General features: G+C 50.4%; 1 protein-coding gene across 1 annotated transcript in view; it reads left to right on the top strand.

The window, feature by feature from the left end:
• Positions 1–26,570, top strand: part of RAB11FIP4 (RAB11 family interacting protein 4) — a 116,237-nt gene that overhangs the window by 14,137 nt on the left and 75,530 nt on the right. Inside the window, exons 2-3 of the mRNA XM_055318602.1 lie at positions 22,973–23,060; positions 23,829–23,917. Of these exons, the coding sequence (XP_055174577.1) occupies positions 22,973–23,060; positions 23,829–23,917 (177 nt within the window). The remainder of the gene's footprint in view (positions 1–22,972; positions 23,061–23,828; positions 23,918–26,570) is intronic.

The raw sequence follows: 26,570 nt of genomic DNA, 5'->3' as shown, positions 1-26,570 counted from the left end.
GTGTTTTTGGTTGTGAATTGGTGGGGGACTCCAGCCTTGAGGTGCAGGCAAACCCAGGCTGAGAAGACTCAGCCTCTGGGGCTGGACGGGTCAGAGGTCAAGTCCCAGGGACTTGCTGGCTCTGTGACCTGGGCTGAGTCTCTGAGCCTCACCTGTGAAATGGGGATATGATGCCGTTCTCCTTGACAGTGGATTGAGAGAATGAGGCGAAGCACTTAGCGCCATGCCTGGTGCACCCTAAGCCCTCTATGGGGGGGGAGTTATTTTTGTGAACCCTCTAGAGCTGAAGGGACATTTAGAAGAGGAAGTACAGCACTGGGCATGGCCGGCTGCGGAGGTGCTGGCTGCTGCCCCTATCCCTTGTTGTATGTGGCCCCAGGTTGTGGATGATGATGATGACGATGGAAAAACATGTGAGCACAGCTCTGTGATGGGCACTGTGCCTGCCACAGTGGATACAAGAGGGAACTGAACAGCAGGAAGGAGTACAGGCTCTTGAAGTTTGAAATCTGGCTCCATCCCTTCCTAGCAAGCAAGCCCTTATTCCCTGTGCCTCAGTGGCCTCACCTGTAAAGTAGGGATAATAATAGAAACTCCTCCATCAGCTTGTGACGTGTACATGGGTTACTGCATGTACACCTGGCTAATAGTACCCCCCACCACGTCATTGTCTCATTGTCAGATTATATCATTGTCATCATTATTATTGCTGTTATTCAGCGAACACTCAGCCCAGCCAGGGAGCCAGCCAGAGAGCCAGCCAGGACCTGTCACTCCCCTGGAGAGGTTGTACCGTGTGATCTGAGTCTGTGCAGGCTTTGCTATCACCCCCACTGTGGCTGGAACATTCTCACCACAGCCACCCAAGCACCCCCTTGCCAGCCTCAGAGGGCATGTGCTAGGCTCAAAGCCCAAAGGCCCCAGGCCTGCTGTCCCTGGCTGTGTGAGGTCACTAGTCACTCAATCTGATTTCCCTCCCAGGTCTCGTCATCAGACACTCCAGGAAGGCCTTTGAAAATGTAGGAACCACCAGATGCTGCAGGCCTGTGCTGGAAATATCCCCCAGGCTTCCGCCCAGAGGCCGCACAGGCTCCAGATCATAATGTTGGGGTCCCCTCCTGGCCCCTGGTGCTGCTGAGCCTGCTTCCTGGTCTAGTAACAGAGGGCAGGAACTCTCCCTTCAAGGGCCCATATGAGGGTAAACGAGGTGTCCCAGGGGCTCCCAGAATGGTGCCGGGAACCCTCTTAAATTGCTTGCTTCCTTTCAGCCCACAGCTCCAGTCCACTTAGTTTGGGGGACAGGTATACATTTTTTTAAAAGGATTTATTTATTTATTTGAGAGACAAAACATGCGTGAGCAGTAGGAGGGGCAGAGGGACAGAATCTTTCAAGCAACCCCCTGCTGAGCCAGAGCCCCACACAGGGCTCAATCCCACGACCCTGAGATCATGACCTGAGTGGAAGCCAGGAGTCAGACGCTTAACCGACTGAGTCCCCCGGCACCCCAAGAGGTATACATTACGAACAAGGGTACAAATCATGTATGAACCCTCCTGCCTCTGCTTTTTGCTGCTGTGCTGCCTGGAAAAGAAATTTGCCTCTGCAAAGCGCTCCCTCAAAGCAAAGGATTCAACCCGCTGGCCCTAAGGAACTTCCCCAGTGTGGTGTGCTGCTCTGCATGGGACCAGCCACTGGGAATGCAGGGCCTCCTGCAGAGAAAAGGGATGGGTGCAGCTGAGAGGACAAGAGGACGAGAGGACATGCGGAAGAAAATCCAGACGTGGCAGCCCCTGGTGCCTTTATGCCCCCTGGCACTCAGGGTTGGGGCCCCAGAGCTGCTCCTCCACCCAGGGAACTGCTTGGTTCTGGCAGGACCCATGGAGATACCTAGTGGGTGGGTGCAGGCAGCCTGGGAGCTGCACCCCAAAAACCACCTGGTCACGGGGAATAGGGCAAGTTGACTACACAAGTCACATACCCTCCTCTCTCTCAGATTCCATTTTACTGGGAAAATGGCCCATTTAACATCCTGTGCAAAAACCGAGAAGCTGCCAGTGGCAGTGGCCAGAGCAGGGGTTCCACCTTGAGTTTGAGAGACCCTGGTCCTGCAAAGACCAGGGCACAAGGTCAAGCAAATTTGGAAAGGGGCTTACATATCCCTCACCTTAGTCTAGCGTGCCTCTGACGCCTTGACCTCAGAACCCCCTTCTCACAGGACGCCTCAGTGCTCCCTAAGAAGTACCTTCCTGTGACCTTGGGCAAAGGCTCAGCCTCTTGAGGGTCCCCTTGGCTTCCTTTGTGAGGCTGCCCCCCCTCCCACCTCACAGGACAAGGGACTGTCAGGACAGGGCCACATTAGTCTCTGCTGTCCCCACTGGCACAGCAACCCCACCACAGTTGGCCCTCTTGGTGAGAGACATGGGGATCTGAGGTCATGGAGTCTGGCTATGGACCCGAGCTTGATCCAAGCTGTCTTAACCATCACCTCTGAGATCCTTGTGAGGTTTCTTCAAGGGGAACTGCTGGGAAGCGGGACATCACATCTTCCTCTGCAGTCACCACTGGCGTCTGGCTGACCTCTTCCGCAGCAGGAAGGGAGCCTGAGTCACGCAGGGGAGTGAGGCTGGTGGGGGTGTCATTAGACAAAGGCCTGCTTGGCCTGGCACTCTCAAATCCATGATCTCTTTTGGCCCCCTGGGCATGGTATGAGGTGGGTGGGTTGCCCACCCCATTTCACAGATGGAAACACTGAGGCTCAGAGGGTCAGGGTTCACCCAGCATCTCATGGTAGGTTTACAGCAAGGCTTTCTTCTCTCCTTCATTTAGAAATTTCCTAATGAAGTTTCCAGAACTAGTGAGCTTTCTATTGTGCCGTCTTCTGGTGTGTTGACAGCAACAACATTGGAATTTCTGGCTGGAGCCACCACATTTTGTTTGTTTCAAGTAGCTAAACCTCAGCTCACGGGAAGGCTGTGAGATGCTCCGGTGAACTCCACTCTCGGGGTAAAGGGGTAACGGAGGGCAGGCAGGAAGGCATTTGTGTTTGAGTTTAGTTGACGTGTCAGTGTCTGAGGGAGGGCAGCCTGGGGCTGAGGCCTGGTGCAGGGGGCGGGGGCTTAGAACCAGGAGCTGGGTCAGTTGGGAGGGCAGCAGAGTGGGATAGATGGGAGAGGTGGGGTCCTGGGACCACAGCCTGGGAGGGAGCACTGGTGAGGGGCAGTGTTCCCAGCTCCAGCAGGCCCACACTCCCCTTCAGTGAGCAGATATTCCCATTACACGTTAAATAAAGGGCCCCAAACCAACCAGAGCTCTAGAGGGGGTGGCACCTATCGGCCTACCCCAAGGATCAAAGATGCCAACCATGGGCCTGACGCTGAGGTCAGAGCCAGTGGTGGATGCAAGCCGCACCTTCCTGCAGTGCCTCCTTTGAGCACAGTGCCTCCCCCGAACCCCAGAGCAGTGTCCCAGGACAGATGCCCTTCCCTTTGCACAGTGAGCTCCCTGCCTTCGTGGCAGGAAACCTCCACCTGGGGTGATGACACCTGCATTAGGGATAGCCCGTCTATCCTGGGGCCCACCCTCAATTTCCCTTCCTACTCTGCTACCCCCGAGTTCCAGGTGGTGTACACAGATTAGACTCCCTCTTGTGTTCCTGCTTCAGAATCCCAGGAGGGTCCTTGAAGGTCACCTAGAACATCACAATCCAGAGTGCTCCAGGGACCAGCAGCATGTTAGACATGCAGGGCCCGCCCCAGCCCTGATGAATCAGAATCTGCATCTCTACAAAGTGCCCAGGTGTCTCACAGGCACGCTGAGGTTGGAGGTGCTCAGGACAGGCCAAGGGGGCATCCATCCCATGGAATAAACAGGGCCTTGTTTCTTCCTCCTTTTCTTCCCAGCACGGCTGGTTCCTGGACCTGGCCACATGGGCGGGCACTGGGGTACTGGGCTGGCTGGGCCACTGAGCAAGGGGACCCCTGGGGGACTTAGTCCAGACCTGCAGCCTTCTTGAAGTCCTGGCCCCTTGAAGCCCTCAAGCCACAACCTTCTGGTGCTGAGCCAGGTGGCCACTCTCGTCTCCCATGTCAGAGGCACTCCCTGCATCTGCCCCCATGGGGAGGAATCAGAGCTGCCACTGCCACCCTTGGAGACAAGTTGATGTCATTAGTAAGAAGAAATGGAAGGGAACCTTTCTTGGCAGCCACCAGGCCTAGCCAGGGAGGTACCTGTCTGAGAGCCTGGGAGACCTGGATGGGTGGTCAGGAAAAGACCCTGGAGTCCCAGCCCTTCCAACCAAAATCTCCTCCTCAACCTGAAGTTGGACTCCCTCACCCTGCACTTCCCCTCCTCCTGGGTGTCTGCCCAGGGATGGCCTTCACTGTCCCCACAATGGGCCTCATCTCCCTCCCTGTACCTCATCCCCACCTCAAATCAAGCCAGTCCTGCCATACATAGGCTGTTAAGTTTTCCCTGGCCCCTCTTTCCTTCTCCCTCGAAGTCCTGGGTCCTCACAGCCTCCTCCTCTGGACTGCCATGTCCTCGTCCCCAGTCTCCCATCTCTGCCCACCATGTGCTCTGGGCTCAGGCAATTCCCAGACCTGATTCATGAGGCCCCTCCTAAAACCCCCACCCACCAGAGGGGAAAGTCCACCGGGCCCCCCACATTTAGTATCCCCCTGCCCTCCAGCCACATGCGGCAGCTGGCGGTTCCCAAGCCCTTCAGCCTCCGCCAGGGCCTGGCCTTGGCTGCTCTGTCCCTCTACCCCCCAGCCCATGCCCCCATGGCTGTGTTCAGTCCTGTGGTCTTGTAGAGTCCCATAAAACTACCACCCCTTTCCAGGGCCCCATGGCATCCCCCACACCTTCTAGGCCCTCTGTCTTCTTCTCAGGGCTCCCTCCCACTGGGGGTTTGGATGGCACCTTCTAGGGGGTTGTATTATCTATCCTCACAATCCTGGGAGTAATTTTTTTAAGAATAAAAGATTTCACTGGCTTTTTCCCTACTGATTTAAAAGTGATCCAACCCATTTTGTAAATTTACCCAACTAGAAATGTAAAAAGAAGCGGTAGAAGGACTGGCCTTACAGGCACACAGAGATCACCTGTCCCAACAGGTTCGTGCCCGGCTCCCAGGTACAGTCTGCCTCCCAAATCTCTGACTTTATCTAGAGTTTGCTCTGAGCCAGGTTCCAGGCTAAGTCCCCACGTCTTTCCCTTTAAATCCTAACACTCCAAGAGGCAGAGGCTATGGATCAGAGAAGATGAGTACAAGGATCCCGGGTCACACAACTGGGAAGTGGAGGAAGTGGGATTCCAGCCCAGCTCCACCTGCAGAGTCTAGAAGTGATATTTTCCTGCCCCTGAGCATGTGGCAGTGTTGACAGCCATCTACACCCTTTTATGCTGTTCCCTAGGCTATTTTTACTTCACTCAAAAATACAGCGAGACATCTGTCCTCTCCCTACGAGCTTCCTGGGAACTTGTGTGGCTCCCCCACGGGGCAGAGTCTGGCTAAGAAGTGCAGGAAATGTTTGCTGCAGTAATGGACATGGAGGGGATCCCTGGGTGGCCCAGTGGTTTGGCCCCTGCCTTCCACCCAGGGTGTGATCCCGGAGTCCCAGGATGGAGTCCCATGTCGGGCTCCCTGCATGGGGCCTGCTTCTCCCTCTGCCTGTGTCTCTGCCTCTGTGTGTGTGTCTCTCATGAATGAATAAATAAAAAATCTTAAAAAAAAAATGAATGGACCTGGAGAAATGGATGGATAGGCCAGTCTACCTCACAAACTACCCAGGCTTCTGTCCCTTTCATTCCTATTGAGGCATCAAACAAAGCCCTCTTGGGTAGCCTAAGGGATTCTGGTCAGCAGCAATGCAGGCTGTGAGTGAGGGGCCTACGTGGTGACACTGGGACATGCTGGGGGTCTCTCATTAAGGAAGGCTTTTCCAGCCCAGGACAGTGGCCTGGGTACCATGTGACTGGCCCTTCCTGATGCCTGGCCACCCCGGCCAGAGATGCCCTGATGGGCACAGCCCTCTGTTGTGCACTGCCCGCCTTGGCTCTCAAAACCAGGCTCCCACCACCTTTTACACCTGCAGCCCCTTGAGGAGTCTTTGAGACCAGGAACCAAGGGAAAATGGCTTAAAGGTATTCTTTCTCCTAACGTGCCAGCCCAAGGTAGGGCAGCTCCAGAACTGTTTCCGCCTGCAGGCCCCAACCCGCTCCCCTCCAGCTTCCCCGCGCAAACCCACAGGGCAGGGGGCCCCCCCAGTGCCCCACCCAGAGCGCTGCCGAGGGCGGCCCTCCCTCCCCACCCTACCAGCGGGGAGCAACTCTCAGAAGCCCCTTGCGGATGTCTCCTCACGCCTCATTGGCCAGAAATGTACAACACGCTTTAGCCTGAGCCGATCACCGGCCAGGGGCACGAGTCACCTGACTGGCTTGGTCCTATCAGGACTCGCGCCCTGGGGTTGAGGTGGCCCGAGGCACCTGGCCCAGCAGGAGGTGGGCGTCTCAGCTACATCAGGGTGGCCCCCCGCGGAGGGAGGGGAGGGGCAGCGTAGGGTGACCAGCGGCATCCCTTCCGTCCTTGTCCTTCTTCCTTGACTTCATAGAAGCGAGGAAGTGGGAGGCTCAGAGGGGTCGAGTAATTCTCCAGGGTCCCCAAGTCGTTTATTTACCTGGTCCTTGGTGAAGCCGGGCTGGACGGGGACACTTGCCCCCCAGCTCTCTACTCGCATCTCTCGCTCTGTGGGGTTTTCTTCTCTCCCTCCACAGACGTCCTTGGGGAAACATTGCAATCATACAGGCTCCAGAGCTGGAAGAGACCTCCACTAGTAATGTCATTTAATGCCTTCATTTCCCATTTGCAGAAACTGAGGCCGGGAGAGGGAAGCGTCTTCCCAGGACTCCTCAGTGAGGTCACTGATGGTGGAACCGGATTGGACTGAGGCTAGGGAAGCACAGCGTCCCAGGGACTCACGAAGGGGCTGAGACCTGCTGCACTTTACCACCTTGGTTCCTGCGGCAAGGCAGTCCCTGCAGCCCCCCTGCAGGCTGGGAGGCTCATCCCCACCTTTCTCTTTATGCACTATTTTCATGGAACGCTTCATAGCACTATACAACCTAGTGTCCTCTACTCAGCCATAGTCTCATTTGATTGTCACAACAGTCCTGTGAGCTGGCCCAGAATGCATTATGATGGGGGAAACTGAAGCCCAGAGAGGTAGCATGACTTACCCAGGGTCACACTGTGAGTGCCGCAGGAGCCCAGGCAGAGCCGGCTTTGTTGGCATGCCGTGCACTCACACGGCATTTGATGTTCTGTGGTCATCACCTGGAAATTGGGAATAACTTTTGAACAAGGGGTCCAGCTTTTCCATTTTGCACTGGGCGCCACTGGGCTGACCCTGAGCCCCAGCACCTTCCTGTGCACCTGTGGCCAGTCTGATGATGCCATGGGACTGCTCCTCACAGGCCACAGGTGGTCCGGGCTGCAGGGAGTGGTGGCACCCCCTCTGGAACCCCTCATTCACACTTGTCTCCAGCTGGTTGTGCAGAAGCTCCCACCTGGCTTCCCTCCCCTCTCCTCTTGAGAATTAATGGAGAAGGCCAGTGGCTGCCTTCCCCTCCACCTCGGTGCCCTTGGTCCCTCGGGGCTGGGGGCGGGGGCTCCAGAATACAGGGCTGCATTGTGTGCCCTGACGTCAGGCAGCTGGGCTGCCTAGGAAAGTGGATAAACAAGCAGCTCAGAGCACATAGCCCGGAGGCCCCAGGGGAGGGCCGGAGCCCCTGGGCTGGCAGTGGAGGGGCTGGGGAGCCAGCAGGGTGTTGGGTGCCACCCTTACCTGCTGCAGCCTCTGGATCTTCTGCTATAATATGGAATGGGCCAGCTTTTTCACAGCACCTGGGTAGATGGGGAAGAGTGAGACTGTGAAGTGCTCGGCACAGCACCTGCCACCTAGTCAGTGCTCAGCTGTGAGCTCTCCTGCGGCTGGTACTGCTCCCTTTCCTGCCCTCGCATCTGCTATCCCAGCCTCGGGCAGCCGCCTCTTCTTCAGACCCTGTCCCTTCTCTCTCCAACTTCCTGACTTGCTGACATCTCCCCTTCCTACATGTCCTCCCCACCTTGCTTCCAGCCACCCAGACCACTCCTCTCCCCTGGGATCCTTCTCTCCTTCCCCTGCCTCTGCTGCCTGCCATGCCCTCCCCACAATCCCCCTTCCAGCACCAGACTGTGCTCCCATTCCATGTTCCATACTCCAGTGTCCTCCAGGCATCCCTGTGACTAAGCTTAGGGCCTCCTGCCTGACCACATGTGCAGGGCTCCCACCTCCAGTGCCTGCCTCATCCCTTCCAGGGGGACCCCACCCTAGAGCACTCAGAAGGCAGTCTAGGCTTGAGCTCCGGGCGGAACTTTCATTGGTGGTTGGGGGGCAGCGGAGGACAGCACAGCACTGAACAGCTCCCACCAGCACTGAGCGCTGCCCTTCTGGAAAGCACTCCCAGCCCTGTTGAGGGAGCCTGGAGAACCTGTGGCTCTAGCTTGTAGGTGCCCCCTCCCTCTGTTCTATTGCCGCTGCTGTTTTTATGCTGGAGAATTTCAACTCCTCCCTTCCCTGGGCCAGCCCTGGTGCCCCATTTGCAGGTACAGAAACCTTCAGGAGCCCAGCCCAGCCCCATTTCTGCCCGGGGTAGCAGGACTTCACGCTTGGATACCCGCAGGGTGGGGAAGCAAAGCTGCTTGGCTCGGGCAGGAGACGGGGCGGGGTGGGGGGGGCAGGAGAATGTGGGGTTTGGGGTTACCGTGATGAACTGGAAAGCAGAGCACTTGTCTGTCTAAAAAGCATGCTCACCTTAGCTGCCGCGCATTGTAGTGGTGGGGGAGCATGGGACCAGGGGTGCCAAATCGGATTTTCCCAGAAAAGTCATCCCAGTTTGTGCCTAGTTTCCTCAAGTTAAAACTTTTTTGATCTTCCATACAGTAAAATTAACTTTTTAAACAAAACATTTGCCCAGATTCCTATAAGCACCACTACATCAGGGATCAGGGTACGGAACAGCTCAGCCCCAAATTCCCTCGGGCGGCCTCTGCGTGCACACTTCCCCTCCTTCCCAGTAACCTCTGATCTGTTCTCTGTGCTATAGCTTTGCCTTTTCCCCATCAGTCAAATCATAGCTGGTAATCTTTTGAGACCAGCTTCTTTGACGCAGCGTCATGCGTGTGAGATCCACCCAGGTGGGCATATCAACAATTCTTTTTATTATAGAACAGTCAGTGTATCCGTGCACCTGCTGGAGGATGTTTGAGAGGTTTCCAATTTTTGGCAATTCTGTATGATGCTGTTCCAGACATTTGTTTACAGTTTCTTTGTGTGAATATGCTTTTATTTCTCTAGGATAAGGAAGGATAAGGAAATTCTCTTCTATTCAATTTTACTGGGCATTTTTACCACAAATGGATGTTCAGTTTTGTATTACTGAAATGATTAGTGGGTTTTTTTTCTTAAGGTATAGTCGACACACAATGTAACATTAGTTTCAGGTGTACAACGTAGTGATTCCACAAGTCTAGACATTATGCTGTGCTCACCATAAGTGTGGCTACTGCCTGTCACTATGCAACACTATTACAGTATCACTGACTATATTCCCTGTGCTGTGCCTTTCATCCCTGTGACTTATTCATTCCATAACTGGAAGCCTATATCTTCCATTCCCCTTCACCTATTCTGCCCACATCCCCTTCCCCATCCCCTCTGGAAACTATTAGTTTGCTCTCTGCATTTATGGGTCTATTTCTGCTTTATGTTTTTTTTGTTTTGTGTTTTAGATTCAACATATAAGTGAAATCATACAGTCTGTCTCTCTCTGTCTTATTTCACTTAGCACAATACCCTCTAGGTCTGTGTTGTCACAAATGGCAAGATCTCATTCTTTTTTATGGCTGAGTAATATTCCATTGTGTGTATATCAAAAAGCACATCTTCTTTGTCCATTCATCTATCAGTGGACACTTGGGTTGCTTGCATATCTTGGCTACTGTAAATAATGCTTCAGTATACATAGATGCTTCAATAAACACTGCCTTTTCAGATTAGTGTTTTTGTTTTCTTTGGGTAAATACCCAGTAGTGGAATTACTGCATCATATGATAATTCCATTTTTAATTTTTTGAGCAACCTCCACAGTGGCTGCACCAATTTACATTCCCACCAGCAGTGTACAAGGGTTCCTTTTTCTCCACCTCCTCGCCAACACTCGTTATTTCCTGTCTTGTTTATTTTAGCCATTCTGACAGGTGTGAGGTGATAGCTCATTGTGGTATTGATTTGCTCATTTTCCCAATGATGAGTGATGTTGAGCATCTTTTCATGTGTTTGTTTGCCACTTGTCTTCTTTGGGGAGATGTCTATTCAGGTCCTCTGCCCATTTTAATTAGATTATTTGGTTTTGGGGTATTGCCTTGTATAAGTTCTTCAGATGTTTTGGATACTAACCCCTTATCAGATATATCACTTGTGAATACCTTCTCCCATTCAGTAGGTTGCCTTTTCGTTTTGTTAATGGTTTCCTTTGCTGCACAGAAGCTTTATATTTTGATGCAGTCCAAAAAGTTTATTTTTGCTTTTGTTTCCCTTGCCTCAGAGGCTGTCTTTTCCTCATTGCATATTCTGGCCTCCATATAGGCATGACTCACTATTCTGTTCCATTGATCTATGAGTCTTTTTGTGCCAGTACCATCCTGTTTTGAATACTACTGTTTTGTAGTACATCTTGAAATTTGGAATTCTGATACCTCCAGCTTCATTCTTCTTTCTCAAAAATCTCTTTGGCTATTTGGGGTCTTTCGTGGTTCCATATACATTCTAGTGTTATTTGTTCTAGTTCTGTGAAAATGCTGTTGGTATTTTGAAAGCGATTGCGCTGAATCTGTAGAATGAGTAGTATGGACATTTTAATAATACCACTTCTTCTCATCTGTGAACATGGAATGTCTTTCCATTTGTGTCATCTTCAATATCTTTCATCAGTGTTTTATAGTTTTCAGAGTATAGTTCTTTCACCTGCTTGGTTAAGTTTATTCCCAGATATTTTATTCTTTTTGGTGTAATTATAAATGGAATTGTTTTCCTAATTTCTCTTTCTGCTACTTTGTTGTTTGTTTGTTTGTTTGTTTAAATATTTGATTTATTTATTTGAAGGAGAGAAAGAGTGAGGAAGAGTGTGGGGCAGAGAGAGAGGGAGAAGCAGCTCCCCGCTGGCCAGGAACTTGACGTGGGGCTCGATCCCAGGACCCTGAGAACATGACCTGAGCCCAAGGCAGAGGCTTAACCAATGGAGCCCCTGTTACTTTGTTATTAGTGTACAGAAATACTACTGATCTAGGTATTTTGTATCCTACAACTTTACTCAATTCATTTATTAGTTCTAATAGTTTTTCTGGTGGAATCTTTGGGGGTTTTTAATGGATAATATCATGTCATATGCAAATCGTGACAGTTTAACTTCTTTACCAATATAGATGCCTTTTATTTCATTTTCTTGGATGGTTGCTATGGCTAGGACTTCCAGTACTACGTTAAATAAGACTGGTGAGAGTGTGTATGGATCCTTATCTTGTTCCTGATCTTAGAGGAAAAGCTCTCACTTTTTCACCATTGAGTGTGATGTTAGCTGTGGGTTTTTTCAATATATGCCCTTTATTATGTAGAAGTATGTTCCCTCTAATCTGTGGGGGTTTTTTCCTTCAGTCATCTTCAGATCACTCCAATTGGTTTTCAAGTGTTGAATGAGCTTTTGTGGCTAAACTCCACATGTGATGACTGTGTTTTATTATTCATGAATATATATATGTATATATATGTATACATATACCTATATTTGTTTCCCAATATTTTGTTTAGGATTATTGCATCTATGTTCATGCAGGATATTGGTCTGTAGTGTTTTTTTTTATTTTATTTTTATTTTTTTAATTTTTATTTATTTATGACAGTCACAGAGAGAGAGAGAGAGGCAGAGACACAGGCAGAGGGAGAAGCAGGCTCCATGCACCGGGAGCCCGATGTGGGATTCGATCCCGGGTCTCCAGGATCGCGCCCTGGGCCAAAGGCAGGCGCCAAACCGCTGCGCCACCCAGGGATCCCTAGTGTTTTTTTTTAAGATTTTATTTATTTATTCATGAGAGACACACAGAGAGAGGCAGAGACAAAGGCAGAGGGAGAAGAAAGCTCCCTGCAGGGAGCCTGATGCAGAACTCGGTCCCAGAACCCTGTGATCAGACCCTGAGCCAAAGGCAGACGCTCAACCTCTGAGCCACCCAGGCATCCCTGTAGTGTTCTTTTCTTATCCAGGTATGTCCCACTATTTGAAATTGCACATTACAACACTTTACTTTTACAAAAGACCTACATCAGTACCCATTTTTCCTAACTGAAAGAAATCCAAGGAGGATTTCCACTTTCAAGAGAAAAAAGCAAGGGGAGCCTGGGTACCTCATTTGGTTGAGTGTTGAACTCTTGGTTGCAGTTCAGGTCATGATCTCAGGGTCCTAATATCAAACACTGCATCAGGCTCCATGCTCAGTGGGGAGTCTGCTTGAGATTCTCTTTCCCTCTCCCTTGTCCCTCCCCTCCCCCTGCTCTCTCTCGCTCTCTCTCAAATAAATAAATACATCTTTAAAAAAGAGAGAGAGGGCAGCCTGGTGGCTCAGAGGTTTAGCGCCGCCTTCGGTCCAGGTCGTGATCCTGGAGACCCGGGATCGAGTCCCATGTCGGGCTTCCTGCATGGAGCCTGCATCTCCCTCTGCCTGTGTCTCTGCCTCTCTGTCTCTCTGTCTCTCTCTCTCTCTGTGTGTGTCTCTCATAAATAAATAAATAAAAATCTTTAAAAAAATAAAAAAGAGAGAGAGAAAAGGCAAAAAGCAAAATCCCATTCAGTTTGTTTTGCAGCAGACTGTTACAGAGGCAGCATGCACCCCAGGCGGCAAGAGTAGCCCCACCAAGCTCCATTCCTAGGAACTATAGTCAGCGTCTCAGCACGAGCTGCCAGAGCTTCGAACTGTGTCTTTGAGCACCTATTCTTTATCTTGATTTATTTTGCATATTGGTTAGCAGGATGTGTCCCTAAGGTATCAGAAAAACTTAAGAGATTTTTTTTAAGGTCTGGGAATGCTAAAAAAAAAAAAATTTGGTATAAATTAATGGTAATTGCTGCTTCTTTACAGCATTTCAGCTTATCATAGGAATGCTCTATTTTTGGAAGGTGGGGAAAACCTGTACTGCTTTTGCCTGCTTTTAGTATCAGGGTGATGCTGGCCTCATTAAGTGAGTTAAGAAGCATGCTCCCTCCTCTTCTCTTTTCTGGAAGTAATTGTGTAGAATTTATGTGTTTGTTTTTAAACATTTGGTGAAATTATTTGGATCTGAATTTTTCTTTTATGGAACTATTTAAACAATGAAATTAATTTATTTAATAGTTAAGGCATTATTCAGATGATCTCATTCGTCTTCTGTGAATTTTGATAGTCTGTCTTTCAAAGCACTGAGCCATTTCATCTGAGTTGTAGAAATTTTGTACAGCAATATTCATAGTGTTTCCTTATTAACCTTTTTTGAAAAGACCTTTTAAAGCAGTTTTAAGTTGACAGCAAAATTGTGAGGGAGGTACAAGATTTCTCATATACTCCCTGCCCCCACACATGTGTAGCCTCCCCCATCATCAGGTTCACTTACTAGAATGGCACTTTTTTTTTTAAACCAAGGGTGAATCTATACTGATACATCATAATCACCCAATGTCTATAGTTTACATTAGGCTTCACTCTCGGTGTATGTTCTGTGGGTTCGCACAAATATATAATGACAGATGTTCCTTATTATAACATACAGAGTGTTTTTAGTGCCCTAAAAATCCTCTGTGCATATTAACCTCTTAAGTCTGTAGGATTAGTGATATCTGCTTTCAGTTCTGATATTTGTGATTTGTATCTTCTCCCCCCACTTTTTTTTGTCAGTTTGGCTACAGATACATCGATTTAAGCTTTTCAAAGAACCAGATTTCGGTGTCATTGATTTTTCTCTGCTGTATTTCTGTTTTCAATTTTCAAATTTCCGCTCTTAGTCATTTCTTTCCTTCCTCTTGCTTTGGGTTTGAATTTTATGTTGTATTTTTATTTCATTTGGTTTCAAATATTTTTAATTTCCTTTGAGACTTCCTCTTTGACTCGTGGATTATTTAGACATGTCATTGAATTTCTAAGCATTTGGGAGGTTTTCAGATGTCTCTCTGTTATTGATTTTTAGTTTAATTCCAGTATGGTCAGAGCTCGTAGTTTGTGTGATTTCAGTTGTTTTGGATTTGTTTTGTTTAAAGGATATAACCTATCCTAGGATAGAAACCATATTGGTGAATGTTCTGTGTGCACAGAAAGAATGTGTGTTCTTCTGTAACTGAGTGTGAATTCTATAAATGTCAATTTATAGGTGAAGCTAATAGTGTTGCCCAAATCTTTTATACCCTTATTGTTTTTTCATCTAATTAGTTTTATCAATCACTGAAGAAAAATGTTAAGGTCTCCAATGGTAATTGTCAATTTGTCTATTTCCCCTTTCTGTTTAAGTCTATTGTTAGGTATGTGCACATTTTGGATTGTTATATCTTCTTAGTGAGTCAAACTTTTATGCAATGTTCCTCTTCATCTTTGGTCACTTTCCTTGTTGAGATTAGAGTACTTTTATCATTCTATCTTAAGGCTACTAACCATTTTTTCTGTCATCTCCATTCTGCTATTGATCCTACCCAGTGAATTTGTAATGCTTCAGTTACCGTATTTTTCCATTCTAAAATTTCCATTCAGGGGGATCCCTGGGTGGCGCAGCGGTTTGGCGCCTGCCTTTGGCCCAGGGCGCGATCCTGGAGACCCGGGATCGAGTCCCACGTCGGGCTCCCGGTGCATGGAGCCTGCTTCTCCCTCTGCCTGTGTCTCTGCCTCTTTCTCTCTGTGTGACTATCATAAATAAATAAAAATTTTAAAAAATTTAAAAAATAAATAAAATTTCCATTCCATTTCTGCTGAGAATTCCTATATTTCCATTTATTCAAGAGTGTTCACCTTTCCTTTATGGAACATCGTTAACTGCTTTAAAGTCTTTGTCTCCTGGGGAGCCTGGGTGGCTCAGTCGGTTGAACCTCCGACTCTTTTTTTTCTTTTAAAGATTTTTTCCATTTATTTATTTATTTATTTGAGAGAAAGAGGGAGAGAGAGAGAGAGAGAGAGAGAGAGAGTGTGTGTGTGTGTGTGTGTGTGTTCAAATGAAGGGGGGGAGCGCAGAGGGAGAGGGAGAAGCAGACTCCCCGCTGAGCAAGGAGCCTGACCGTGGGGCTCAATCCCAAGCCCCTGGGATCACCACCTGAGCTGAAGTCAGTTGCTTAACCACCTGAGCTACCCAGGCACCCCAAGCCTCAAACTCTTGATTTTGGCTCATGTCATGATCTTGGGGTCATGGGATCAGGCCTGTGTTGGGTGGGCTCTGTGCTCAGTGGGGAAGTCTGCTTGAGATTTGAGATTCTCTCTCCCTCTGTCCCTCCCCCCACAATGCACTTCTCTCTCTCTCAAATAAATAAATATTTTAAAAAATAGTCCTTGTCCTCTAATGATAGCATCTGCATCATTTAGGAATTAATATTTATTGACTCTCTTTCCTCTTATGAGTTATTGGGCTTTTTCCTATTTTTTCCTATTTTTTTTTGCATGTCAGGTAATCTGGAATTGTGTCCTGGATGTTTTGAATATTGTATTATGAGACTCTGAGTCCTGTTAAAAGTATATAAATTTGAGGGGTTTTGTTTGTTTGTTTAAATCAGGAAACCAACCCTGTTCAGTTGAAATCTCTGATCCCAACCTGCCTTCTGTTCCACTGTCCAGTTTTCAAAGCCTTTGAAAGACTATTCAGATCCACTTCAAGTAGGTCCTCTCCTGGGGCCAGTCTGTCCACTGTCTACACTGTCGTTCAGTTCTCAAAGCCTTTGGTGTGCTTGTGGTTAGTTCCAGGTACGTGCAGCTCCTGAGTGGCTACGGGAATTCAAACATGGCTTTATGGGATCCTGTTCTTGAACTCCTTCCTTTCTGTGACTGCACCCCCTCCGGCTCTCAGGGGTCCCTTTTCTTGGTTCTTCGGCTAGAAATATGAGGCTTTGTCTTCCCTCTGTGCTTTCATCTCTCCTATGATTGATCTACCTCCAGGATAAAGTGGTAAGAAGAAAGAGAGAAAGAAGTAACAGGAATCCCCCCACTCTGGCTGCCGCCCCACTTTGACCCTTTTTCCTAGATGCTCATTCCGCAGAGAAAGATTTGTCTTCTCTTGGAGTTCTAGATGCCTGCCTGGCTGCTATTACTGCTGCGACCCACCCCTCCAACTTTGAGACTGGGGCTTGCCTCAGGGTAGGGCATTTCTTCTACTCTCTCTGTTCCCAAAGGGCCCCCTTCCCTGGCCTCTCATCAAGAAGGATGAGCTTCGTATGAAGCTTTCTCTGTTCACACCTGCTGTGCGATTCTGGGGTTTGGGCTACCTGGGTCTCGGCTGGAAAATACACAAGGGAAAAATAAACCAGGAAATGTATTGCCATATTCATCTTCAAGCCTTTTGTTTGTTTGTTTGTATATTTTTGCTTCAAGTCTTAATTTCCTTCCCAAGTTGCCTGCTAGTAGTTACTCTTCAGAGTCCACATATAGTTGCTTTATGTATGCTGTCCAGCGTTTTTAGTTACAATCAGTGGAAATGATAGAAGATAGGGAACTGACTCCATCTTAGCTGAAACCAGAGGCCTTCCTTGGGTTTTAATCTTGGCATTTAATTTTTAAAATTTAAGTCTGGGGACGCCTGGGTGGCTCAGTGGTTGAGCGTTTGTCTTCAGCTCTGGTCGTGCTCCCAGGATACAGGATTGAGTCCCTGCAGGAGCCTGCTTCTCCCTCTGCCTGTGTTTGTCTCTGCTCTCTCTCTGTGTTTCTCATGAGTAAATAAATAAAATCTTAAAAAAAACTTGAGTCTGTCTCCAGGCTGCATCTGGGATAACAGTTGGAGACGTGCTTTAGCAACACAACACTTAAAATGATGCTTTTCCCTTTAAATATTCAAATTTAAGTAAAGGTTTCCTGCACCCATACCAGTTTTTCTAAGGGAAAAGAGACCAGAATAAAAATGTATTCATTCTCTGGTCCGAGCAAGCCCCCAAACTTGTGAGAAAAAAAATAATAGCAATTTTGTTAGTAGAAATAATAATAATTATTGGTAAAGACCACGGACTTTGGAGCCAGGCTGCCGGTGTTCACATCCCAATTCTGCCTCCCACTAGCTGTGCGGCCACAATCCCGAGTGACTCAGTTTCTCACCTGTACAATGGGAATAATAATAGTTTCTGCTTCAGAGCTGGTTGTGAGGATTCAACACATTGATATGAATAGAGAGCTGGGAATGGGCCTGGCACAAGGGAACAGTCACCAAACATTTGCTTGATTGGGGACAGTAATTGCTACCACGTATTAGGCACCTCACCTGCAGACTGCCACTTATTTCCCATGTTTGGATGAGGCCGCTGAGGCCTCAGAGAGGCAAATGGCTTGCTTGAGCCCATCCGGCTGGCAGATTGCAAAACGAGGGAGGCGTGAGTGGCTGGGCACAGGCTCAGGGAGCATCTGGCTCGTGATCAATCAGATGGCAGCAACAGCGAGGCTCTGAACATCGCCTGGTTTGTGCTTTGAGCGATGTAACCCCAGGGGAATGAGTGGGAGAAGAATCAGCCCAAAGAGAAAAGCAACAGAAATAGAAGGGGAAGCCTGGTAATTGAGTGGCCCCCAAATGGAAAGATCAATATTTTACTGCCAGTGAAAGGACCGTTTCCCTGGCAGCCAGCTTCATGACCCAGCTGTATGTGCTTTAGGGACAACACTGGTTCTGCAGGCCTGACAGGCCCCGGGTGCCCTCCTCCTCCAACGGAGAACCAAGTGGAACTCCCTGGTCAGCCCAGCCGCAAGTGGTGGGTACAGCATGGGGGTGGGGACGGGGGGGTCAAGTGCTTGCAGCCTGCCTTCACTGTGAAGACCACATGTGGGGGTTATTTGCTGTACTTGCCCTGTGACCTTGAGCAAGTCCTTCCCCTGCCTGGGACTTGGCTTCCCTATCTATAAAATGAAGAGCTGGGTCAGCTGATTGCACCTTTGGGGTGCACTGGCAAAAGGTTATTTGGTGTCCAGGAAGGTTGAGACTCTTGGTGATCAGGTGAGAGGCCCCCAGTTACAGCGGGGAAAGATGCTCTGATACACAGAGGCTGGGGGATTGAGACTACACCCCAGCAGGAAGCCCACAGAAGTGGATCCTCTGTGCCAGCAGAGGCCAGCAGGACCCAGGTTTAAGAGTTACCACTGCGGTGACTGTCTAAATGTCTAACCTCCGTGAACCTCAGTCTTCTCAGCTGTGGAATGGGAGGTTATGATTGTAGCTACTGTTATCGTTGTTGGGAGGACTAGAGATGACATTGAGACACCATGCTGTAGTTTCTGTCAAGCTCTTCATGAACCCAGCAGGACTTTTTATCTTTTAAAAGATTTTATTTATTCATGAGAGACACAGAGAGAGGCAGAGACATAAGCAGAGGGAGAAACAGGCTCCCTGCGGGGAGCCCGATGAGGGACTCCATCCCAGGACCCCAGGATCACACCCTGAGCTGAAGGCAGACGTCTGCTCAACCACTGAGCCACCCAGGTGCCCCCTCAGCAGGAATATTAATACCTTTCCACATAAGCTCTGCTATTGTTTATTTAGAGAGTTCTTGAGCCTACAGTGATGGTGTTTATTAATTTAATTGGTATTTCTGTTATAATAATTTTGCCATGGTCCCATGCACCTTCTAAAGGGCTGCATGGCTGTTTACATGGCCCTTCCACACACACGGGGTGGGGGTCTCTAATGAGCCCTGTGGGAGTCGCCTAATACATAGCTCAGGGGTGTTCAGGGACTTTGAAGTGGTCCTCAGGACCTCATCTATCTGCCTGTCATCAAACACCCCTGCATCTCTGCTCCGGGCTGGCTTTCCCTGGGGGTGGGGGGCCAGGCAGCCTGACCCCACCAGTGTCCCCTGGCCCCAGGGGGTGACAGACACCCTGGATTACAGAATCAGAATGCCCAGCCGGCCGCCTCTTAGGTGGTCCTGAAGCTGGGCTCTGCAGTCGGTAACGACTCCACTCTTAACTGCATCAGAGATAATTAAGGCACAGCCTCTGACCCTGGAGGGGAGTGTAGGGATGAGTGCCAGGAGGCTGGGAGGTCCTGAGGGCTCCAGCCCATCCATGCATTCAGAGTCCTCCTACCCACCCCTGGTGCTGGTGGTAAGAGGGCAGGAAGACAGGAGGGGGAACTTTGGCTGGGGGGGGGGCTCCCTGCAGCCCTGCGGATGACACCTGGGCATTGCTATTCTGAGAGGCCATGTCACTGCCTGGCAGTGTCAGGCTCTTTGCTGTGGGGGTGCGGGGGGAACAGCTGCAGGACTGGGAGGCTCTGGCTCCTTGGTGGGAGCTGGCAGGGAGCCACCTTCTTCCTTCACTGGAATTCCAAGGTCCCGGTAGGTACTGGATTCAGGGGCTCACAGAGAGGTGGTTTATAGGCTCTGCCCACCTGTCATCCCCAGACTCATACCCGAGGGGAGGAAGCAGCGTCATCTGGAAGAGAGGTCCCAGCGTAGGGCCACCAAGCTCAGGGAGGGAGGAGAGATACCTATGTGGGGTCTCTTCTTGCTCACTGCTCATCTTCGAGAGCTAGCTGGGCACGCCCCATAACGCCAGGCCACAGCCCGTGACCAGGGCCTCAGAGCCCTGCTGCAGCTGCCACCATTGGACACATGGCCCGGGGGCATGCAGGAAACCTGGTCCGAGTAAATGAATCCCCAGCACAGCTTGGGCTTTGGAGCATGTGGTGGGCGGGGTGGGTGAGGGGATGTCTGCCAAGGCATTACAATACCGGTGCTAACAATACCGGTAGCAGTTACCCTTTTCCTGCATGCAGTGCCCTACAGTTTCCAGGGTGCTCTCATAGCCCAGCCCAAAAGGAGTCTTCAACCCAGCCCAAAAGGAGTCTGAGAAAGAGCTCTTCCTTGCCCTACAAGGCTTTAGACATTGATGGTGATTACTGGGAGGAGAGGGAAGGTGCCTGATGACAAGCGTGTGACAGTGTGTGCAAATGTGCATGTGTGTGTCTGTGTATGTGTGTCTGTGTGACCACGTGTGTGCTCAGCCATCAGCCCCCGGCAGGGTGCCCGGCATACAGAAGATACCCAATGAGGGAATGAGTGCTTGCATGTGTGCTGTGGGGTGGGGGGATGCCACTAAGTTACAGGTTGATTTAGAAGCAGGCTTCTGGAAGGAATATCAAGAAGCTGACTTTCGGGTGCTGGAACTATGGGCGGGGTGAGGAGGAGCGGGGGGGATGGGAAATGGTACTAATTAATTAGAAAAGATACCTCTTACAGAATTGGTCATTGCCAAAAAGTAGGAAACTATACCCAGAGCTCGCAATTTTGAAGTCAGTGGCTCTGGTTGAAGTCTAAATTAAGACATCTTTACAGAGAAAAATTTGGCAACTGTCATCAAAAGCCTTTAAAATTTAGGTGATTTGTAGAACCATTCATATTCAGTTATTCAACAAATACTTGTGAAGCTCCTACTGTGTGCCAGTCATGGTGCGTGCTACCATATATAGAGTGGTGAGTAAAATAGACGTGATCCTTGCCCTCAGGGAGCTTACTTTTTTGGAGGGGAAGATACAAAATAATACAATTATCACATCAAATATAATTACAAATTGCAGCAAATGGTTTAAAGGAAAAGTATAGGGTGCCAAGAGACAGGGTAATAGCAGGGTGGACCCTAATTAGATGGGAGTGGTCAGGACAGGCTTGTCTCAGGGAGAAGCCTTTAATACAGGTACAAACAATGACCTGGGGGATGAGTCCAAGTCAGGGGATGAATGGTGGGGTGAGGTGGAGTGGGAGGTGAGGATGAGCATTTGAGATTGAGTAAAGCCTATGCAAAGGCCCTGAGGCAGAGAAGAGTTTGGTTTGCTTGACGAGCTGACTGAAGGCCAGTAAGTTGGAATGCAGTGAGGGACAGAAAAAGGAGGTGGGGCTGGAGGGACCAGAGTTTTTATTTTATCCTAAGGGTAGTGGACAGTCACTGGAAGGTTTTTAAGAGGGGACGTGGTGACATAAGCCAGTTGGAGTAGAGAATGAGGTGGAGGGCTAAAAGTGGGAAAGGGTAGATGCATCAGATACCGCAGCAGTGAAGAAGGGAGGTGATGATGTCTCTCTGATTGGTGGGATCCCAGGGGCAGTGTGGAAGAGAAGGTGGCTTTAGGATGCGGTATCTGCATAGGGATTTTTTTTAATTATTTATTTATTTGTTTGTTTATTTATTTATTTATTTATTCATGAGACAGAAAGAGAGAGAGAGAGGCAGAGGGAGAAGCAGGCTCCATGCAAGGAGCCCGACGTGGGACTCGATCCCAGGTCTCCAGGATCACGCCCTGAGCCCCCAGACTGCCCTCCGTGTAGGGATTAGAAGTGCATGAGAGGGAGCAGTCTGAGGGATGCTGAAGACCTTCCCGGAGGGCAGGAAGGAAGGGAGGATGTGGCCAGAGAGTGGGACATTTGAGTGAGTGGTACCGGAGGAAGGGCAAGCCCTCCGGATGGCTGGGGTGGATGAGGGAGAAAGCAATGAGGAAGTCAGGGATCTGAGAGGCCAGGGGGCGACTGGTCATCCACACAGCTATAGAGACCCTCAAAATGAATTGTAATGACAAAAAGTGGGGAAAAACAAAAATGCCCAACTATTCAGGGTGGGTAAGTAGAGGAGGGTGTATCCGCTGGGCAGAGGATCTTATAACCACTAAAAATATGGGCAGTACCGCTGGGCACATGGAAAGGTCTCTGATAAATGGTTAAGCAGAGGAGAACACTCCAAACATCAAGAGTGGCTGACTCCTTTGGACTAAAAAACTTTACTAACAAACTTTATTTATTTTTTAACATTTTAAAAAAGATCTTATTTATTTATTTATTTATTTATTTATTTATTTATTTATTTATTTGGGGGGGGCGCAGAGAGCATGAGTGGGGAGAAAGAGGGAGAAGCAGGCTCCCTGCCGAGCAGAGCCCGATGCGGGGCTCGATCCCACCCTGGGATAATGACCTGGCCCGAAGGCAGACACTGAACCCACTGAGCCACCCAGATGCCCCCGCCTTTTTAAGCATTTTAATTGAAGTATAAAGTACAAATTGAACAGAAAAGTGCATCAGCCACCAGCAGACAGCTCCACGGGCTTCACTCTGCAACCAGCACCCGGATCAATAGATAGAAACGGCCTCGGTATCCAATTCCCCACATGAAATTCTGCAAATGTAGCCAATGTGTTGACCATAAGTGGTTTTGCCTGAAGTCTTATTTGATGTGTATTTTTAAATTTTTAAAGAGTGTAACTATAACTATTTCCTCATTGTAGACAGAGGGGAATTTGACCAAGGGTCTCTCAGAACTACAAAAAAAAAAAAGTGGTTAAAACTATGTGTTTTAAAGAAAAGTGGGAAACAGCAGGGTTTCATTCTCCTTTCTGGAGTCTCTGCAGTGAGCTTGTATTATTTTTGTGGGAAAGAAACCACTAGGTTAAAAAATCAGAGCACTCACTTTCCATGTGCCAGTCTTTGTTGGAAGGCTCCTCGTGCTGTCTGTGGACCTCAGCAGAATTGAGTGACCCTGCTGCTGTCTGGGGCTTGGTGCTGACCCCAGGGTGGGGCATGGAGGCCTGGGAGGGGACCCCTGGTGTTCCCTTGGCTCAGGTGACAAGCCTCCCAGCCAGCCTTATCCCAGCTCCGTGAACCCCCTGGAGTGACTCTGGGGACCTCACACCTGTCTCTCCTTCCCTCTCACAGGTGGAAAAACTTGTAAAATATTTGGATCCCAACGACCTTGGGAGAATCAACTTCAAAGACTTTTGCCGAGGGGTGTTCGCCATGAAAGGTGAGAGCTTTGAGGGCAGGGGGTCCCAAGAGTTTCTCAGGATCCTGTCCAGCTGCAGAGGCTGGCCTGACTTGGAGGTTTTAGCTGGGTTTCCTCCCGGCAGGGCTGAGGAGGATGATCTGGGGCTCCCGCAGCTCCCCAGCAGTGCAGGGCCTGTGGGGAGGGTCTCTGAACCTCTGCCGTGGAGTCCCACACCAGTGAGACAGTCATTTCCAGCCTTCCCATCCTCTGTCCCGCAGAGAAAGACTCCCAATTGCTTGCCTTCTCCTTGCGTCCTCCTCCAGGTCGCCTCCCTCCAGGATGATCAAACTCCCAAGCAGTTTCCCAGGACCTGGGACTCACATTTTTAAAACCAGGACAGCTGTGGGCAAATCCACAGGCTTGGGAGAATGTGTGCATCTGGAGTCTCTGTGAACCAGGCAGGGAGTATTGTCTTATATCCCTTCCTCCAGGAAGGCCTCCTTGATTCTCTTTGCCCCTGACCTGCCCTCTCCATTTGGGAGTCTCTCTTTTGTGTGTTCTCTGTTGGGGTTAGTCCTCATGGAAGAACGCCCACCTGGAGGGCAAGGACCTGTCTCAGTTCCATCCCCAGAATCCTGGGCCAGCTCCTCCGTAGCCTGATGCTCCATCTCTGCCTTTGCAGGATCAGCTGGTCTCTTGGAGCCTTGGGCCATGTGCCTGCCCACGGCCCTTCCTCCCCGAGGCCCGTTAATCAGAAGCAATGCTGCTGAGGCTCTGAGCCTGCACTGTCTGTCTGTCTGTCTGCAGGGTGCGAGGAGCTGCTGAAGGATGTGTTGTCTGTGGAGAGTGCAGGGACGCTGCCCTGCACGCCAGAGATCCCGGACTGTGTGGAGCAGGTAAGAAGGCACCTCCTCGTGTAGAAGGAACAGAGGAGCCTCCCAAGGCCCTGCCTTGAGCTTTCTGATCTTGCCTTTGCTCTACCTTGTTAGTGTCTGGGAGGCCCCAGGACCTCCCCTTCAGAGGACCCTTTGGCTTCAAAGTCAATAAATGGTTTTGAGCAATGAAAGAGTGCAGGGACTGGGCAGGGGGTCCTCAGAGAGCATGTTTACTCCCCACCTTCTGGTTCCAAGGAGAAACTGAGTCTCAAACAGAGAAAGTGATAGACTTGAGGTCAACAGCAGGCAGGGCTGTGATTTTGTTCTTTTCTCCTGCGCCACAACCCCCTGAGCCGACGGACCCCTGGCTGGGTTTTCCCGAACAGTTCCTCAGCCTGCCAGTTCTCCAGCACCGACCAGGTGTCTAGCAATTCACTCAGCTCAGCTCCAGACTTAGTGCAGACCCCAGGGCCAAGGACAGCCCCACAAGACCGCCCCACAGAGGGGCAGCCGCAGATGGGGTGCCTAGGCTGCCTGTGCTTGTGCTGGCTGAACACAAACGTGGGGATTCCCACAACCCAGGTTCAATAATTCACTGAAACAACTCACAGAACTCGGGAACACGCTGTATTTGCGATCATTGGTTTTTACGAAGGACTCAAGTCAGGAATAGCCAGCTGGGAAGGATGCAAAGGGCAAAGTGGAGCCAGGGCTGACTCCCCACCAGCATCGCCAGGGCAGATCCTGTTCCTGCAGCCACAGGCTGCTCCCTTGGCCCCTACTCGTGGCCATCCATGCTTCTGGAAGAAAAGGTAAGAGACAGGCACAGAAGCCCTGGGCTCCAGGAGGATGCTCTGCTTTTAGAACAACGCTTCCAGAAGACAAAGTCTGGAAGTTTGAGAAGAGCACGAAGAATAGGCCAGTGGAACCTCAAGTCACCCCAGTGGCCCTCCTTTTCTCAGGACCTTGCCTGCACAGGTGTTTTCATTTCCCTCTGTTTAAGCCCCTCCGGGGCGAGCCTTCATGCCCTCCATGTAGGTCTGGCTCTTTCAGGTGGCTCGGCTGGCCAGAGCCGGGGAGGTGACGACCAATCCCTAGATGCACTGGGCAACTTCGTTCTGGGGCATCCAGCCGGGCAGCTTGGTTGCCCTGGGCACTGCTCCTTATGATGGGTGCCTGAGTGCTGGGAGTCGGTGGGGGCACAGGTCAGAGGCCAGGTGAGAGGCCTCCATGATGTGAATGAACCCCCTTCCTGCCTCAGCCCCTGGGATGTGCAGCTCTGGGCTCCGTTTGGCTAAAGGTCCACAGCTCCTCAGGTTGGGGGAGGAGAAGGCTAGCCTAGGGAAAGTGGTTTTGTTTTTTAAGATTTTATTCATTTATTCATAAATGACACGGAGACACAGACAGAGGGAGAAGCAGGCTCCACGCAAGGAGCCTGATGCGGGACTCGATCCCAGGACCCCAGGATCACGACCTGAGCCGAAGGCAGACGCTCAACCACTGAGCCACCCAAGCGTGCCACCACCACCCCACCTCTGGCAGGTGTTAATCCTAAACATGGAGCCCTCAGCACCTGGCTGTGTCCCAGCTGTCCCCTAGGGGTCAGCTTGAGACTGGCAAGAACCTGGGCTGCTGGAGACAAAAATGTAAGGGGTGGTTTGGGGACCACGTGGGGATGACACACTGATGGGACAGCAGGAGCCTCTCCTCTCCTCAGCCCAGGGTGGGGACCTTTGACCTCACCACTCCATGAGGCTTATGGTACAGTGGGGAGATGCTTTGAGGCTGCTGCCTGCGGGGGGCACCCTGCGCCGCAACCTCCAGCGGCTGGCTGTCACAGCCGCGCCTCTCAGCCTGCTATCAGGGCCTATGTGAGTACCTCCCCGGTGGGTGCCTGTGCTACATTGTTTCTTGAACTTACTGGATGTCACCCTGCACGCGTCCTCAGAGCCTGTGACACTGTGGCACCAGAAAGCGTCGCTGAGGACTGGGTAAACCCGGCTGTTGAGCGAGGTTCCTGCTGCAGGGGATTTGAATGCGGTCAGAGGGGATGCCGGGTGTCCCTCGTGTCCATGGATGGGTGTCCCTCGTGTCCATGGATGGGTGTCCCTCAGCTGGGGTCTTGGACTCCTTGGTGGGAGTCCCCCCAAGGCTGGCCTGCCTGCTCCGCGGGCTACCCCTTGTGCAGCATATACAGCGTAGGGGGCTGGGTGGGGAGCGGGTGAGCCCCACCCTCGAGCCTGAATGGCAGGGGGCGGTGAAATGCAAGTTGACCCCACAAAGGCTGTGAGATCCCGGGCGCCTGGTCATTCTCTCTCGTGGGCTGATTAATAGGGAACCCCATAAAATGAATAGGGCGTCAAGGCACCTGCTCCTCCTGTGAAACTCCCATGTCGGTGAATGATATCACCAGCCAGTGGGGCCCCAAGCCAGAGAGTCATTCTTGACGCCCCCATAGCCAGCCAGCCTCGAGTCCCCTGGTCCCCATTCACCCCTCGTCCTTCTCCCTTGCTGCCTACCACTCTCCTCACTGCCCCCAGCCTTCCCCTCTCTAGACCCTTATTCCAGAGCCACATCTTCCTAAGGAGCTGCTGTGTCACTCCCTTCTGTCACCCAGCCTCACCTCTCACAATGCCAAGATTGGTGACATCTGACTGTTCCTCATTTTATGATA

Source organism: Nyctereutes procyonoides, unplaced genomic scaffold, assembly GCF_905146905.1.
Source record: "Nyctereutes procyonoides isolate TBG_1078 unplaced genomic scaffold, NYPRO_anot_genome, whole genome shotgun sequence".
In the NCBI taxonomy this organism is placed as follows: Eukaryota; Metazoa; Chordata; class Mammalia; order Carnivora; family Canidae; genus Nyctereutes; species Nyctereutes procyonoides.
This window is presented reverse-complemented; position numbering and strand designations above follow the sequence as displayed.